The sequence below is a fragment of the Chionomys nivalis genome, chromosome 10, assembly GCF_950005125.1.
Source record: "Chionomys nivalis chromosome 10, mChiNiv1.1, whole genome shotgun sequence".
Classification (NCBI taxonomy): Eukaryota; Metazoa; Chordata; class Mammalia; order Rodentia; family Cricetidae; genus Chionomys; species Chionomys nivalis.
In genome coordinates this window covers 44,292,215-44,305,326 of record NC_080095.1, presented here as the reverse complement: position 1 = coordinate 44,305,326, position 13,112 = coordinate 44,292,215, and the positions used below count along the sequence as shown (strand labels likewise).

General features: G+C 42.2%; 1 protein-coding gene across 1 annotated transcript in view; it reads left to right on the top strand.

The window, feature by feature from the left end:
* Positions 1–12,819, top strand: part of Exd2 (exonuclease 3'-5' domain containing 2) — a 38,359-nt gene extending 25,540 nt beyond the window's left edge. Inside the window, exons 5-9 of the mRNA XM_057783433.1 lie at positions 4,904–5,235; positions 6,325–6,431; positions 6,633–6,768; positions 8,409–8,765; positions 11,501–12,819. Coding sequence (XP_057639416.1) covers positions 4,904–5,235; positions 6,325–6,431; positions 6,633–6,768; positions 8,409–8,765; positions 11,501–11,717 — 1,149 coding nt within the window. The 3' untranslated portion in view covers positions 11,718–12,819. The remainder of the gene's footprint in view (positions 1–4,903; positions 5,236–6,324; positions 6,432–6,632; positions 6,769–8,408; positions 8,766–11,500) is intronic.
* The last annotated feature ends 293 nt before the right edge of the window (positions 12,820–13,112 follow it).

The following is a 13,112-nucleotide window of genomic DNA, read 5'->3' as shown; positions in this document are numbered from 1 at the left end:
CTTTGAAAATTTCCTACTCTCCTTTTTTGTTTTTAGAACCTTTTTTTTTTTTTTTTTTTTGATGATGATGATTGGATCCCACAAATTGATCCTTTTGAGACAGAGTCTTGTGCTGTCTTGTCTGTCTCCATCTTGGGGTAGGTGTGCTAGATTCATGCTACTGCATCTGGTTCTGAGGTTGGAGCTCAGGTAACCAGGCTGGCACAGCTAACACTTTTACCTATAGCCTACCTCTTCAGCCCCGAGTACACAGTATTAAAATAGCTTTTTGTTTCTATTTAATGGATGCAATATCTTTGTATTGGGGCAAATGTATTGGGTTTTTCTTTGGACCACCAGCTCCCAAATAATGACACAGAGACTTCTTATTAATTATGAAAGCTTGGCCTTAGTTTAGGCTTATTCTAAGTAGATTCACTTATATTAATTAACCCATTTACATTAATCTCCATTTTGCCATGTGGCTTGTTTACCTCTCCTTAGTACCGTATGTCCAGCTTTTTCTGAGTCTGGCTGATGAATCTCTTCCGCCTCTAATTTTTTCCCCCAGAAGTCCCACTTATCTTCTCCTGCCTAGCTATTGGCTGTTCAGTTTTTTATTAAACCAATCAGAAGGTGCCTTAGGAAGGTGAGGTAAGACAGAGACATATCTTCACACAAATACTATCCCGACATAGAGTAGTGAGGATTTCTTCCATTTCCTGCATCACCTCCTTTTCCTCAACATTCTTTCTCATAAATGCTTGTTTTGGTCCTTGGCTTTCATGTTTTTTCCAGATGTTTAGAACCTTGGTTGTCCATCCATATTAAAGAATGAGACATAAGAGTAAAGGATGTAGATTTCATGACATGCTCTGGGCCTGGACTTAGTTTCCAGTACCACCCAAAAACCAAACAAAAAAGACATAAAAGCTGATTAAAAAAAAAAAAAAAGCTCTGTGTGGTAGTGTACTCCTTTGATCCTAGCAGAGGCAGGCTGGTCCCTGAGTTCAAGACCAACCTGGTCTACAGAATGATATCTGGGACAGCAAGGGCTACAGAAATCCTGTCTCAAAAAAACAAAACAAAACAAAAAATCTGATGAGAGAGATCCATCAGCTGATGAATGAATAAATGTGGTATAGGTACCGATAGCATAATATTCAACAGATAAAAAGGATGAATGCTATAAATTTGTGATCCTCTTGCTTTGGTCTCCCAAGTGCTGGCATTTCAGACATGTGCCAACTTCCCAGCTTTAACGTGGGTAAATATTGACAGTATCATGTCACATTGAAGCTGGGCGTGGTGGCTCACAACTGTAACTGTTGGAAATTTTTCTTTCCTGTCTGCTTCTTGTCTCCAGGTCAAGAAGATTGAGCTACATAGACAATTAGGAGTGAACAAAAGATAGGGGATTTATTTAATGAAAGCCAAAGAAACTCTTGGTAGTCATGGGGTGGGGTGTAAGAAGGGAATCGCTGTTCTGAACTGAAAGCAAAGAAGGTAATTCCAGTTGGCTTGTAAAATGGGAGGAAAAGTGGGGACCAGTTAGGGAAAACTTTCTGAGTAGGAAGACCTAACTTGCTGTGCAGTGTTCAGGGAACAAGTCTGGTTTTGGAGGTCTGTCAGGGATTGTTTTGAGTTGTGTACCCATGTCATAGTAGCCGAGAAGCTTTCTCATCTGGAGGTTCCTTGTCTATGTCTGACTCATTTACAGGTTTGTCTGTCTCCTGTCTCTACCAAGATGCTGAGGCAGGAGGCTCACTGCAATTTGAGGCCAAGCTGGTCTACAAAGAGACCTGTCTCAGGAAACAGAGAATGAATGTAAATGAATATGAGACTATGGATTATACTAAGTGAGAAAAGCCAGCCACAGAAATTATAAAGTATGTGTTTCCATTTCCATGAAACATCCAAATTAGTTTGCTTCAGTGAGGAATAAAGTTTCTTTGTATATTGGTCCTAAAATTGATTCTTGTTTATAATTGCTTAGCTCTGTCAGGATGCTAAAATAATTGAACTAGATACCTGAGTAAATTCTGTGGCTCATGGCTTAGAACTCATTAAAGCTATCATGTAAAAAATAGTTTATTGGTTGTGGTGTCAACATGTGTGATTCTACTATAATTTTTTTCTGGCACAGAGAATTGAATCCAGGGCCTTCTGTGTACTAGGCAAGCAGTCTACTAAGCTATAGCCTCAGCTCTATTTATGATGGTTGACTAGATACTGAATCAGGAATCTTAATTTGTAAAAGACTAATATCATTAGGACCATTGGAGACAGTAGAGCTAAATACCACTAATATTCTTGTGTTATTCTTAGTGTTAGGATTATGCAGGAGAATTCCCTGGTCTTAGGCAATATACATGCTCACATATTTAGAGGTGATATATCTTTTTTTAAAAAAATTACATTTGTATTTATTGTGTGTATTCCTGTATAGCACAGTGTGCTTGTGGAGGTCAGAGGACAACTTGAGGGAATCGTTCTCTCCTTCCATGTGGGTCCTTGGGTTTGAACTTGGGTGGTTAGGCTGGGCAACAAGTACTTGTACCCACTGATCCCCTCTTAGTGACCCAAGATGAAGTATCTTCATAAGGATAACTTAACTTTAATAGGCATCTAGCAAAAAAGTGTGATATTTATATTATAAAGAATAAAAGTCTGGGCTGGAGAGATGGCTCAGTGGTTAAGAGCATTGCCTGCTCTTCCAAAGGTCCTGAGTTCAATTCCCGGCAACCACATGGTGGCTCACATCCATCTGTAATGAGGTCTGGTGCCCTCTTCTGGCCTTCAGGTAGACAGAATATTGTATACATAATAAATAAATATTTTTTAAAAAAAAAAAGAATAAAAGTCAGCTGTGATGGTACATACCTTTAATTCTAGAACTCAGGAGACAGAGGTAGATTGATCTTTGTGAGTTTGAGGCCACACTGGTTTACAAAGCAAGTTACAAGGCCACACTGGTTTACATAGCAATTTGCATAGTGAGACCCTGCCTCAAAATACATAAAAATGAGCATTAAAGCACTTACTAACAGTTATTAATAGCAATTATCATATTCTCTTGGCCTTTCTGTGGCTTGAAAACTTTGAAAATTAAAAGTTAGTGGGGAAAGTTAATTGTTACCATATATAAGGCCAAATTTATGATTCTCTTTGCTATGGAAACTGAGACTTTTTAAAAGTTATTGTTAGTTAATAATTCTTCTTTTTTGAGAGTTAGTAATTCTTAGCTGGGGCCAGCAACATGGCTCAGTGGATAACAGTGCTTGCTAAGCCTGAAAACTTTAGTTCAACCTTTGGGATCCATTGGATAGAAGGAGAGAATTGACTCCAGCAAGTTGTCCTCTGACCTCTACACACACACACACACACACACACACACACGCACACACACACACTGTGGCACATGTTGTACATACATATAAACAAATGTAGCAAAATATTTAACAATGCTGTTTTTTCTAACTGTAAGCATAACGGTTAAGATTTCAGAGAATGGGGGATGGAGACGGCTCAGCAGTTAAGAGTACTGTTGCTCTTCCAGAGGACCCGGGTTCTATTCCCAGCTCCAAACGTAGTGACTCACAACCACCTATAACTCTATTTTAGGCTACAGTAACTCCACAGACACCAGTCACACATACACACATTCGGGCAAATACTCATAAGATAAAATAAAATAAGTAAATAAAGCTGGATAGCTTTAATCCCAGCACTTGGGAGGCAGAAGCAGGTGGATCTCTGTGAGTTAGAGGCCAATCTGGTCTAGAGAACAAGTTCCAAGATAGCCAAGACTACACAGAGAAATCCTGTCTTAAAAATAAATAAATAAATAAATAAATAAATTACATATCAACTTATCTTTACAACAGGGCCGAGAAACTACCTCTTCCTGCCTTAAAATAATAAGTTTAAATCATGAGGGCTGGAGAGATACACTGACTGATATTCCAGACAGGGTCTTACTGGGTAGTTCTAGCTGACCTGGAAATGTGTGTTGACCAGGCTAGTCTCAAACTGACAGAGATCTGCTTGTCTCTGCTGGGATTAAAGGTATGTATCACCAAACTTGGCTTATTTTTTCTTTTTAGTGGTGGCAAGTGAAAAATGGTTTTATTAAGATCAATTTCTGTATAATAAAATTCACCTGTTTAAAATGTCAGGCATGGCCGGGTGGTGGTGGCGCACGCCTTTAATCCCAGCACTCGGGAGGCAGAGGCAGGCGGATCTCTGTGAGTTCGAGACCAGCCTGGTCTACAAGAGCTAGTTCCAGGACAGGCTCCAAAACCACAGAGAAACCCTGTCTCAAAAAACCAAAAAAAAAAAAAAAAAATGTCAGGCATGATAACACATATCTCGAATATTCTTTTTGGGAACTCAAGTCAGGAGTGTCTCTAACTTCAGACCATTCCAACCTATATAGCTAGATTCTGTCTCAAAAAGGACAAAGATGGGCATACCACTAATCCTAGACAGGTTTAGGAGATCCAGGAATTTGTCCATCTCTGTTTTTCCAGTTCTGGGATTTCAGGTAAATGTCACCATACAAAGCTTTTACGTGATTTCTGGGAATCATACTTATATCTTCATGTAAAGGCAAGCACTTTACCTACTGAACTATCTATTCAACTGCCATAGTAGACTGTTAGTTTTGTTTGGTTCTGTATTAGAGATAGAGCCTCACATTGTAGCTCACACAGCCTTAACCTCGAGGCATTCCTCCTGACTCAGTTTCCCAAGTGCTGGGATTAAAGGCAAAATGCTTGAGAGAAAATGGGGGGTGAATTGAGGGGTTTATACTAAGCAAGTGCTACCCTGAGTGGTGTTTCCAAGGCACTTGTGACTGACTGTGAGGGTACTCTCTCTACTTGTCTTCCACATCCTGCTGACCTCTGACTTTTCTCTTCAGGTAACTTATGCTGCCAGGGATGCACAGATTTCAGTGGCTCTCTTTCTCCATCTTCTTGGATACCCTTTCTCTAGAAATTCCTATGAGGAGGAAGAAAATGACCAAATCAGCTGGCGGAAAGTCTTGGAAAAATGCAGGGCTATGGTAGACATCCCATTCCGAAGCAAGGGACTTGGACGACTGTGTGAAGAGATTAATGCGGAAGCACTGGAATCTCAACAGAAGCCAAGAAATAGGAAGGCTAAGCCTGATGGAATGGTATCAGGCAACAACCAAGGGAGAGACCCCAGGAAGCACAAAAGAAAGCCCCTGGGGGTGGGCTATTCTGCCAGGTAACGCATATGTTCCCTGCTGATGAAGAGCTTTACCCTGAGTCCGGCAGCAGAGGCTCTCCAGGGTTACTGGACCTTTCCCTGATTTTAGTGACGTTTGGACTATACTTCTCTTCATTTGTGTATTTTTTTCTTTCCCTTCTTTCACTTTTCTTTTACTTTGTCAATTGAAATAGAAATGAAGAGAATTTACCTCAGCTTTGTCACTGACCTTGGTGCAACCTTAGGCCTGTAACTTTACCTATAAAAGAGGTATAGAGCTATAGAGATGGCTGCCAGGTATAGACACTTGCTGCCCACCCTAATGACCTGAGTTCAGTCCTTAGGACCCACATGTGGAAGGAGAGAACTGACTCGCAAAGTTGTCCACTAATCTCCTAGTGCACAATGTGTGTGCCTCTCCCCAGAATGAATAGTGATAATGAGATAGTTGAAGGGGATATAATTGTTATCCGTTGTTTAAGAATGCTATGAACATGAATAATATAAAGTCCTCATCCTTACCAGGAGAAATGCTTCAGGTTTCTTGTTCACTTAGCGTGTTTCCAGCCCACACCGACTGTATTGTGTAGCTAGTGAGAATCTCCTGTGTGACCGACCCTCCTGAGGAGGATGAGTTGTAAGTGATTTTGAGCAGAAGTGCATCCCTAGAGCATGACACCTTCAGGAATTAGAAGATTAAATTGAAGGAAGCATTGCATGTGAGCCAGAAATCAACCCACATGGCCCTCATTACTTTATCTTGAACTTTTACAGTTTTAATTTACTGTTTAATTCAGTGATTTGGCAGTTTATTGGTGCTCTGTTCCTGTTTTCATTCACAGCAGAGCTCTGTGAACAACTCCCAAATCACCCCCAGTGTCTCAGTCCATAAGTGTAGAACCAGAGGCATTAAGAGTTCATTTGTAGCTCTGCTCCCTAGCCATTGCCTATTGAGGATTGACTGTGGCTTCCTGCCTGTTTGTTTTCCTATATGTGATGTGTTTTATTATGGTGTTGAGAATAGTTTGAGTCACTCAGAAGTGAGTGTGGGAATGTCTTGGGTAACTTGACCAACAGCTTTCAGTGCGAGATTTCTTTTCCCTGCAGAAAATCCCCTCTCTATGATAACTGCTTTCTTCAAGCCCCTGATGGACAACCTCTTTGCACCTGTGACCGGAGAAAAGCTCAGTGGTACCTGGACAAAGGCATTGGAGGTATGAGACTCATCTGCCATATTTATTTATAACTAGGGTCTTGACGTGAGTGGGTGTGGAAGAGAGTGAATGGAGATGTGTAGGACTAGGGAGTCATAACCCGGAGTTCTCCGCTAGCACATAACAAATAACTGTTAAAGAGTGCTTCCTGGTAGCAGAGGTGGGGACAGCCCAGCACTGATGTGTTTTCTTTTTCCTAAGAGCTGGTGAGTAAAGAACCTTTTGTGGTCAGGCTACAATTTGAACCTGCAGGAAGACCTGAATCCCCAGCGGATTATTACTTGTTGATTAAAGAGAACCTGTGTGTTGTATGTGGCAAGACAGATACCTACATCCGGTGAGTATAGTGTTAGACTAATTAACCCATAGAATTGCCTGGGGAATCACATGCTGAGCCCTAAGATGCCTTGGTTAAGCTTTCCCAAATGGCAGTATCTTAGGGTTTCTTTTGCTGTAAAGAGACACCATGACTATGGCAACTCTTATAAAGGAAAACATTTAATTGGGGTGGCTTACATTTTTAGATGTTTAGTACATTATTTTCATCGTTGCTATTTGGTGGTGCTCAGGCAGGCATGGTGCTGGAGAAGTAGCCTAACCTCCTAAATCTTGCCTTGTAGACAACTGGAAGTGAACTGTCTCACTGGGTGTAGTCTGAGCATGGGATAACTCAAGGCCCACCCCCACAGTGACATACTTCCTCCAATAGGACCATACCTTCTCATAGGGATACTACCTATTTGTAGTATCCCTTTGGGGGCCATTTTCTTTCAAACCACCACACAGAGAGACTTAGCTCTACAAATGCCCCAGCTTTCCTAACAGTTTCAGCATTCTGCCTGGCCATTTCTAATGACCTCTGTCCCTTTAAGGGAGACCTTAAAGTATCCCTGTATCCCCACCTGAAACTCTCAAGTTTCTGAGCCTTAGTTTTGTTTATAGATTTTCCCAAGACTGTTCTTTCACATTAGGGTTACCTAATGAGCACGAAGCTGACCGCTAGGCTCAAGTACCTGTGCTTGGGCTTTCTCCGTGGCCCCTGTGCAGTAATTCTCTTCTTTTTCTTTCCTCCAACTTCCCTCCCTCCTTGCTTTCCCATTCCCTCTCTTCTTCTTACCATTCCTGGTATGTTTTGTTGTTGTTTTTTCTTTTTTTCACCTTAATTTATTTCAGTCATCACTTTTTCCTCATTTTGAAACAAAATATTTCTCTTTTTCTTTCTTTCTCCCCCCCCCCCCCCCTTTCTTTCTCTGTGACAGGACTTCTCTGTATAGCCCTGGCTGTCCCAGGATTCCTTCTGCAGACAAGGCTGGCCTTAAACTCTAAAATCTACCTGCCTCTGCCTCCTGAGTGCCACCACCACCTGACTGAGACAGAATATTTCTATATAGCCTTGAATGTGGTTGTCCTCCTGACTTAGCCTTCCAAGTGCTGGAATTAAAGGCATGTGCCATCATGCTGTCCTTTAGTAATTCATTTCCTCGTTCCTTTCTCTGCGAAGTGGGACAACTGTTGCCACTGAGAGCTTTTCCTGAGGACTTTATTCTGCTTAGAAAATGATGGCAGACCTTGGCGAGCCAGGAACTAATGTTAGAGTGAGGGAGTCCTCAGATAAAGGAAGTTGGTTTGCCCAGCCCTCCAGACTTTTTGAGAGTTATTGTAAGTTATCAAGAGTTATGATAATATTTCATTTCTCTTAGACTCTCCTTTCTAGGACCACAGTGGTTGTTACTAGCCTCTGCCACTGAAGCCTGACATCAGGGAGTCTGTCCTTACTTCAAGGAGAGAGGACTCTGAAAGCAGAGATAGATAAGGCAGGCAGGTGGGCCTGAGAGTGACAGATAGTACTGCCTTCCTGTTAGAAGTCTTCCCCGTCATGTGCAGGCCCAGGTCAGGCTCTGAGTGGCTCTCCTGCTGACTCTGTATGTCTCTATAGCATAAGCTAATGAGCACTGCTCTGCGGCGGGCTTGTTCCAGGAAGAACATCATCCCACATGAGTACCGCAAGCATTTCCCCATTGAGATGAAGGACCACAACTCCCATGATGTGCTGTTACTCTGCACCTCCTGCCATGCCATCTCCAACTACTATGACAACCATCTGAAGCAACAGCTGGCCAAGGAGTTCCAGGCTCCCATTGGCTCAGAGGACGGCTTACGCCTGCTGGAAGATCTAGAGCTTAGGCAGGTGCGTTCCGGAGCCAGAGCCCTGCTCAATGCCGAGAGCCTGCCTGCGCATCGGAAAGAAGAGCTGCTGCACACACTCAGGAAGTTTTATAACACAGATGTTGTTACAGAAGAGATGCTTCAAAAGGCTGCCAGCCTGGAGACCAGGTACAGCTTACTGTTCACCTTATTCTGTTCAGAGAAAGGATAAGGGATGACCCCGTGACAGCAGCCTTCATGAAAATGCTCGTCACGGTTCCAGTGCTTAGCCACATGCTTATTCATCTAGTCTCCATTTAAGATACCATGGGGTAGAATCAAACAATCTGAGAATTTCCTTTTCATAAGAGATACTGATATGGCTCAGAAGGTTAAGGTTCTTGCTGCCAACCCTGACAGCTTTACTCAGATTCCTAGGACCTGTATGTGGATTGAGGGAACCAATTCCCAAAAGTTGTCCTCTGACCTCCACACATGTTCCATGGTGCACATGTGTGCACACACACACACACACACACACACACACATTTAAATAAGATCTGACTCTTTTTTGAGAGATTGCCAATTGTGAGGTATCTGTTGTTGACTCTACAAGGTCAAGTGTAGTTGAGTCTCACACATTCTTCTGTAGAGGTAAATCTAAAGTCAGCACGTAAGATGAAAGTAATAGCCAGTGAATACCCTGAGATCTCTGAATTGCCATGAAGTAGAGTATATGTGATTTTGTGTCTCTCACTTTATACTAGATCCGGGAGATTCTCAGCTAGTGCATTCATTCACATTTCTTGTCTCACTGCGTGTAGTGTCTGGACTCACTGGATGGAATTTTGAGCAAACTGCTGTCCTGTTTAATCTTTTTTTCTTCCTTCCTTCCTCTTTTCCTCTCCTTCCCTATGAGTACATAGTTGAATTAGCACAACATAACTTAGTGTTTCTAAACAAGAAGTTTCTAATCCCGAGGCATGAACGTGTACATGGCTCCAACAATAAGCAGTGTGGATTACTATGCAGTTATTATTTTCTATAGGATTAGAGGTCTATAAAACTGATAATGAGGCTGATTGCCTACAGTATTTTGTTTTCAATAATAAAAAATATAAAAACTTTATGGTAGCAAATATTTATTTCTTTATTCAAAAAGTATTTATTTCACTTATACTACTGATCTTCCACAGCTCAGAGATACTGCAAAGATTTCCTGAACAAATATTAGAGATACACTGAAGCCTGCTGCACCACACTCAGAAACTACATCAGTTGCTTTTTATTCCTAATACATACTTAATGACTTCTTACTTATACCATATAACACACACACACACACACACACACATATTTGATTTTGTTTCTTCAAGACAGGGTTTCTCTGTGTAACAGTCCTGGTTGTTCTGGAGATCCAACTACCTCTGCCTCCCAAGTGCTGGGATTAAAGGTGTCTGTCCCCGCTGCCCGGTTTATTTATTTTTTTATTGTTCAGAGGTTTTGTTTTGGTTTTTTGTCCCCCACACCCCTCAGAACAGGGTTTCTTTGGGTAGCTCTGGCTGTCCTGGTGTCCTGGAACTCACTCTGGCCTTGAACTCAAAGAGATATTCCTGCCTTTGCCTCCCAAGTCCTGGGATTCAAGATGTGCACCACCATGCCTTTTCTAAGAAGATTCTTACTAGACTTATTAGACTTTTCTAATAAGCAGGTCATTGAGTCAGATGATGGATTGAGATTGAGAACAGGCTGTTTGAAGACAGATTAAAATGTATGGGGCTGGGCCTGGTAGTACTCAGAGGCCGAGGGGGTGGTCTGTGTGAGTTCAAGGCCAGCCTGGTTTACATATTGAGCTCCAGGGCATCCAGGACTACACAGAAACACCACATCCCAAAAAACAAACAAACAAGTAAGCAAGCAAAATAGAAAAAAGAAGTGGGAAGCTGACGACGCAAATAATAAAACACCTGCAAACATTGGGAGAGTCCAAAGTTGCTAAACTGGTGGGGGCTTGGATGAAGGACTGGAAATACAGATATTGATAGGAAAGAGGCTTGGGAGCAAGGTGCTTTTCTGAGAAAGGTGTTTTTACCCCCTTGAAGGAGATGGAGGGAAGCTCTGTCCACAGAGTTTCAGCAGTTTTTCTGATTTCCTGTCTAGCTGGGAACTAGGCAGGGGGTTCATCTTCTGCAGTACACCATTGGCACAGCTGAGCAGCCAGAGGAACATCTCCCTGTGACTGAAACATTCGTGCCAATGTGGTCCGTTTTTTGTGAGGAAGAAAGCACTAAAGAAGTAGACCATTTTGAATTTTAATCCAGGTTTGGAAGTGTTCTGAGAAGCCAGGTTATGTAGACTGATTTAACACCTTATTTTAATACTGAGTATGGTTTAGAATAAATCATCAATGCCTTACAGAGAAGTAAGCTATTCCCTGAGTAGCTTTGGTCCAGCAAATACAAGATCAATATTCCTCACCCATCACCAGCCAGGTTTCCCTATAGGGTTGCTTGCGTGAGGCCTTCCTGTCAGTGTAATTCAAAACCCGAAATGCCTTCAGTGTGTGCCTTATATGCTAAGTATTAAGAGGTGAGAAAAAAAGATATTTAAAAACATTAAAACACTATGTCCTGGGCTGGAGAGATGGCTCAGTGTTTAAGAGCACTGTCTGCTCTTCCAGAGGTCCTGAGTTCAATTCCCAGCAACCACATGGTGGCTCCAAACCATCTGTAAAGAGATCTGGCGCCCTCCTCTGGCGTGTGGGTATAAATGGAGGCAGAAAGTTGTATACATAATAAATAAATCTTTAAAAAACAAAACAAAAAAACCACTATGTCCTTTGGGGTTCGTCTTTCTCTTATCTGCCAGTGCGACTGCCCAATGCTTGTTTAGCTCAGACCCTCTGCAACTTCATGTTTTGACAGGATATACAATAAAAGCTACATTCCTCATGGACTGAAGGTGGTACAGCGTCACACTGAGGGTGGTTTGCGCTCCCTCATGCAGCTGGAGAGCCGCTGGCGTCAGCACTTCCTGGACTCCATGAAGCCTAAGCACCTGCCCCAGCAGTGGTCAGTGGACTATAACCATCAGAAGCTGCTCCGAAAGTATGGGGATGACATTCCCATCAAGCTGTCATGATTGCTGCTTCCTGCAGGTCAGGACAGATGGGAGCTGGAGCCAAGGTCAAAATTACCTCCTCCTGCTTAATGTTATTGGTGGCTGGCTCAGAATGCTAAGCTACACTAACCCCAGGTACTTCTGATGGAGCAAGGCTGTAGTTTTAAAGGGAGTCTATGGTTTGGAATTTTAATTGAGGAGTCTATTCTTTCTCCTCCTTTCTCTCCTGTTTTTGTGTGCAAGGAAAGCTTGGCTTTTATTTTCACTCTCCACTCTGCTTTTCCTGTTAAGAGGGAAAATGAAGACTGCTCTCTGGAGTAAATTGGGCCCTGGGAAGATGTTTGTGACTCTCTCACCTCTCCACTGCATTGCATCTTATGGGGCAGGGAGTTGAAGAATGACCCAGAGTCAGGTTCATATTCCCAGTTCAACCTCATGATTTTGATCTTTCCTGCTTTCTATATTCAGTTGTTTGGGGTCCATCCCAACTTTATCACTTGGATTTATTTTACATGCTTGAAAATGTTCCTGCTTGTGTATACAGGACCAAAGCCCAGCTTGCTTTTTCCCTATCTCAGGGGAAGTCCTTTTCTGAAAATGGGTTTTCAGCTGGGTGGGGCAGACAAGTATACACCTTTCTTAGATACAGCGTTCAGCCTCCCTCTCCTCCTCAGGATGTCTGCTTGTTGCACATCTCCTGACTTGCTTCTGAGGCAGTGCCCACTCCCTTCAATGTTCACGTTCCATTGCATTTGAGATCCTTAGCAATCAGTTCACTCCCAGAGCCATTTGACCAGGTTACAGTGTGAGGACTTCACCTCCCCTGGAGCCTGGCACACTGAGATAACTGATAACATTAGGAATTTAAAAAGGGTAATGTTTCATCTTTCAAAATGTTACAGACTACTACTTTGAGTATAAAATCAATTTATTAGCAATTAGTATTTTTTCTAAACTATTAGGGAAACTTTCTTATTTTATAAGATCTTAACAAGCTTGAACAGAATTTTATGGCCAGAATCCAACAAGAGTTCTATTTTGGAATTGTACCCAGTTGATTATAACTGACCCGTCATTGATAAATAAAACAACTTCACAGCACAAGGCTCAGTGATTGTAAATGCGCGACTTTTCTTCCTGACATTATAAAATAGTAAGTTCGTGGGGGAGTTGCTGTTTATTCTGCAGAGTCCCTGCCTCATGGCAGTAGTGTGACCTTGCACATGGACACCACACGCACTGTAGTCCACAAACGCATGTGTGCTGCATTCTTGTCCCTCTGCCCTACCTTCCCACTTTTCCTCTCACAGGCATTTCTGGAATCAAGACTAGACATTCTTACAAACAAACAGTACCAGCTCCTTTGGGGAATCTATGTTTAATTTAGCAGATTATCAGAAAGCCTGACTGAGGGAA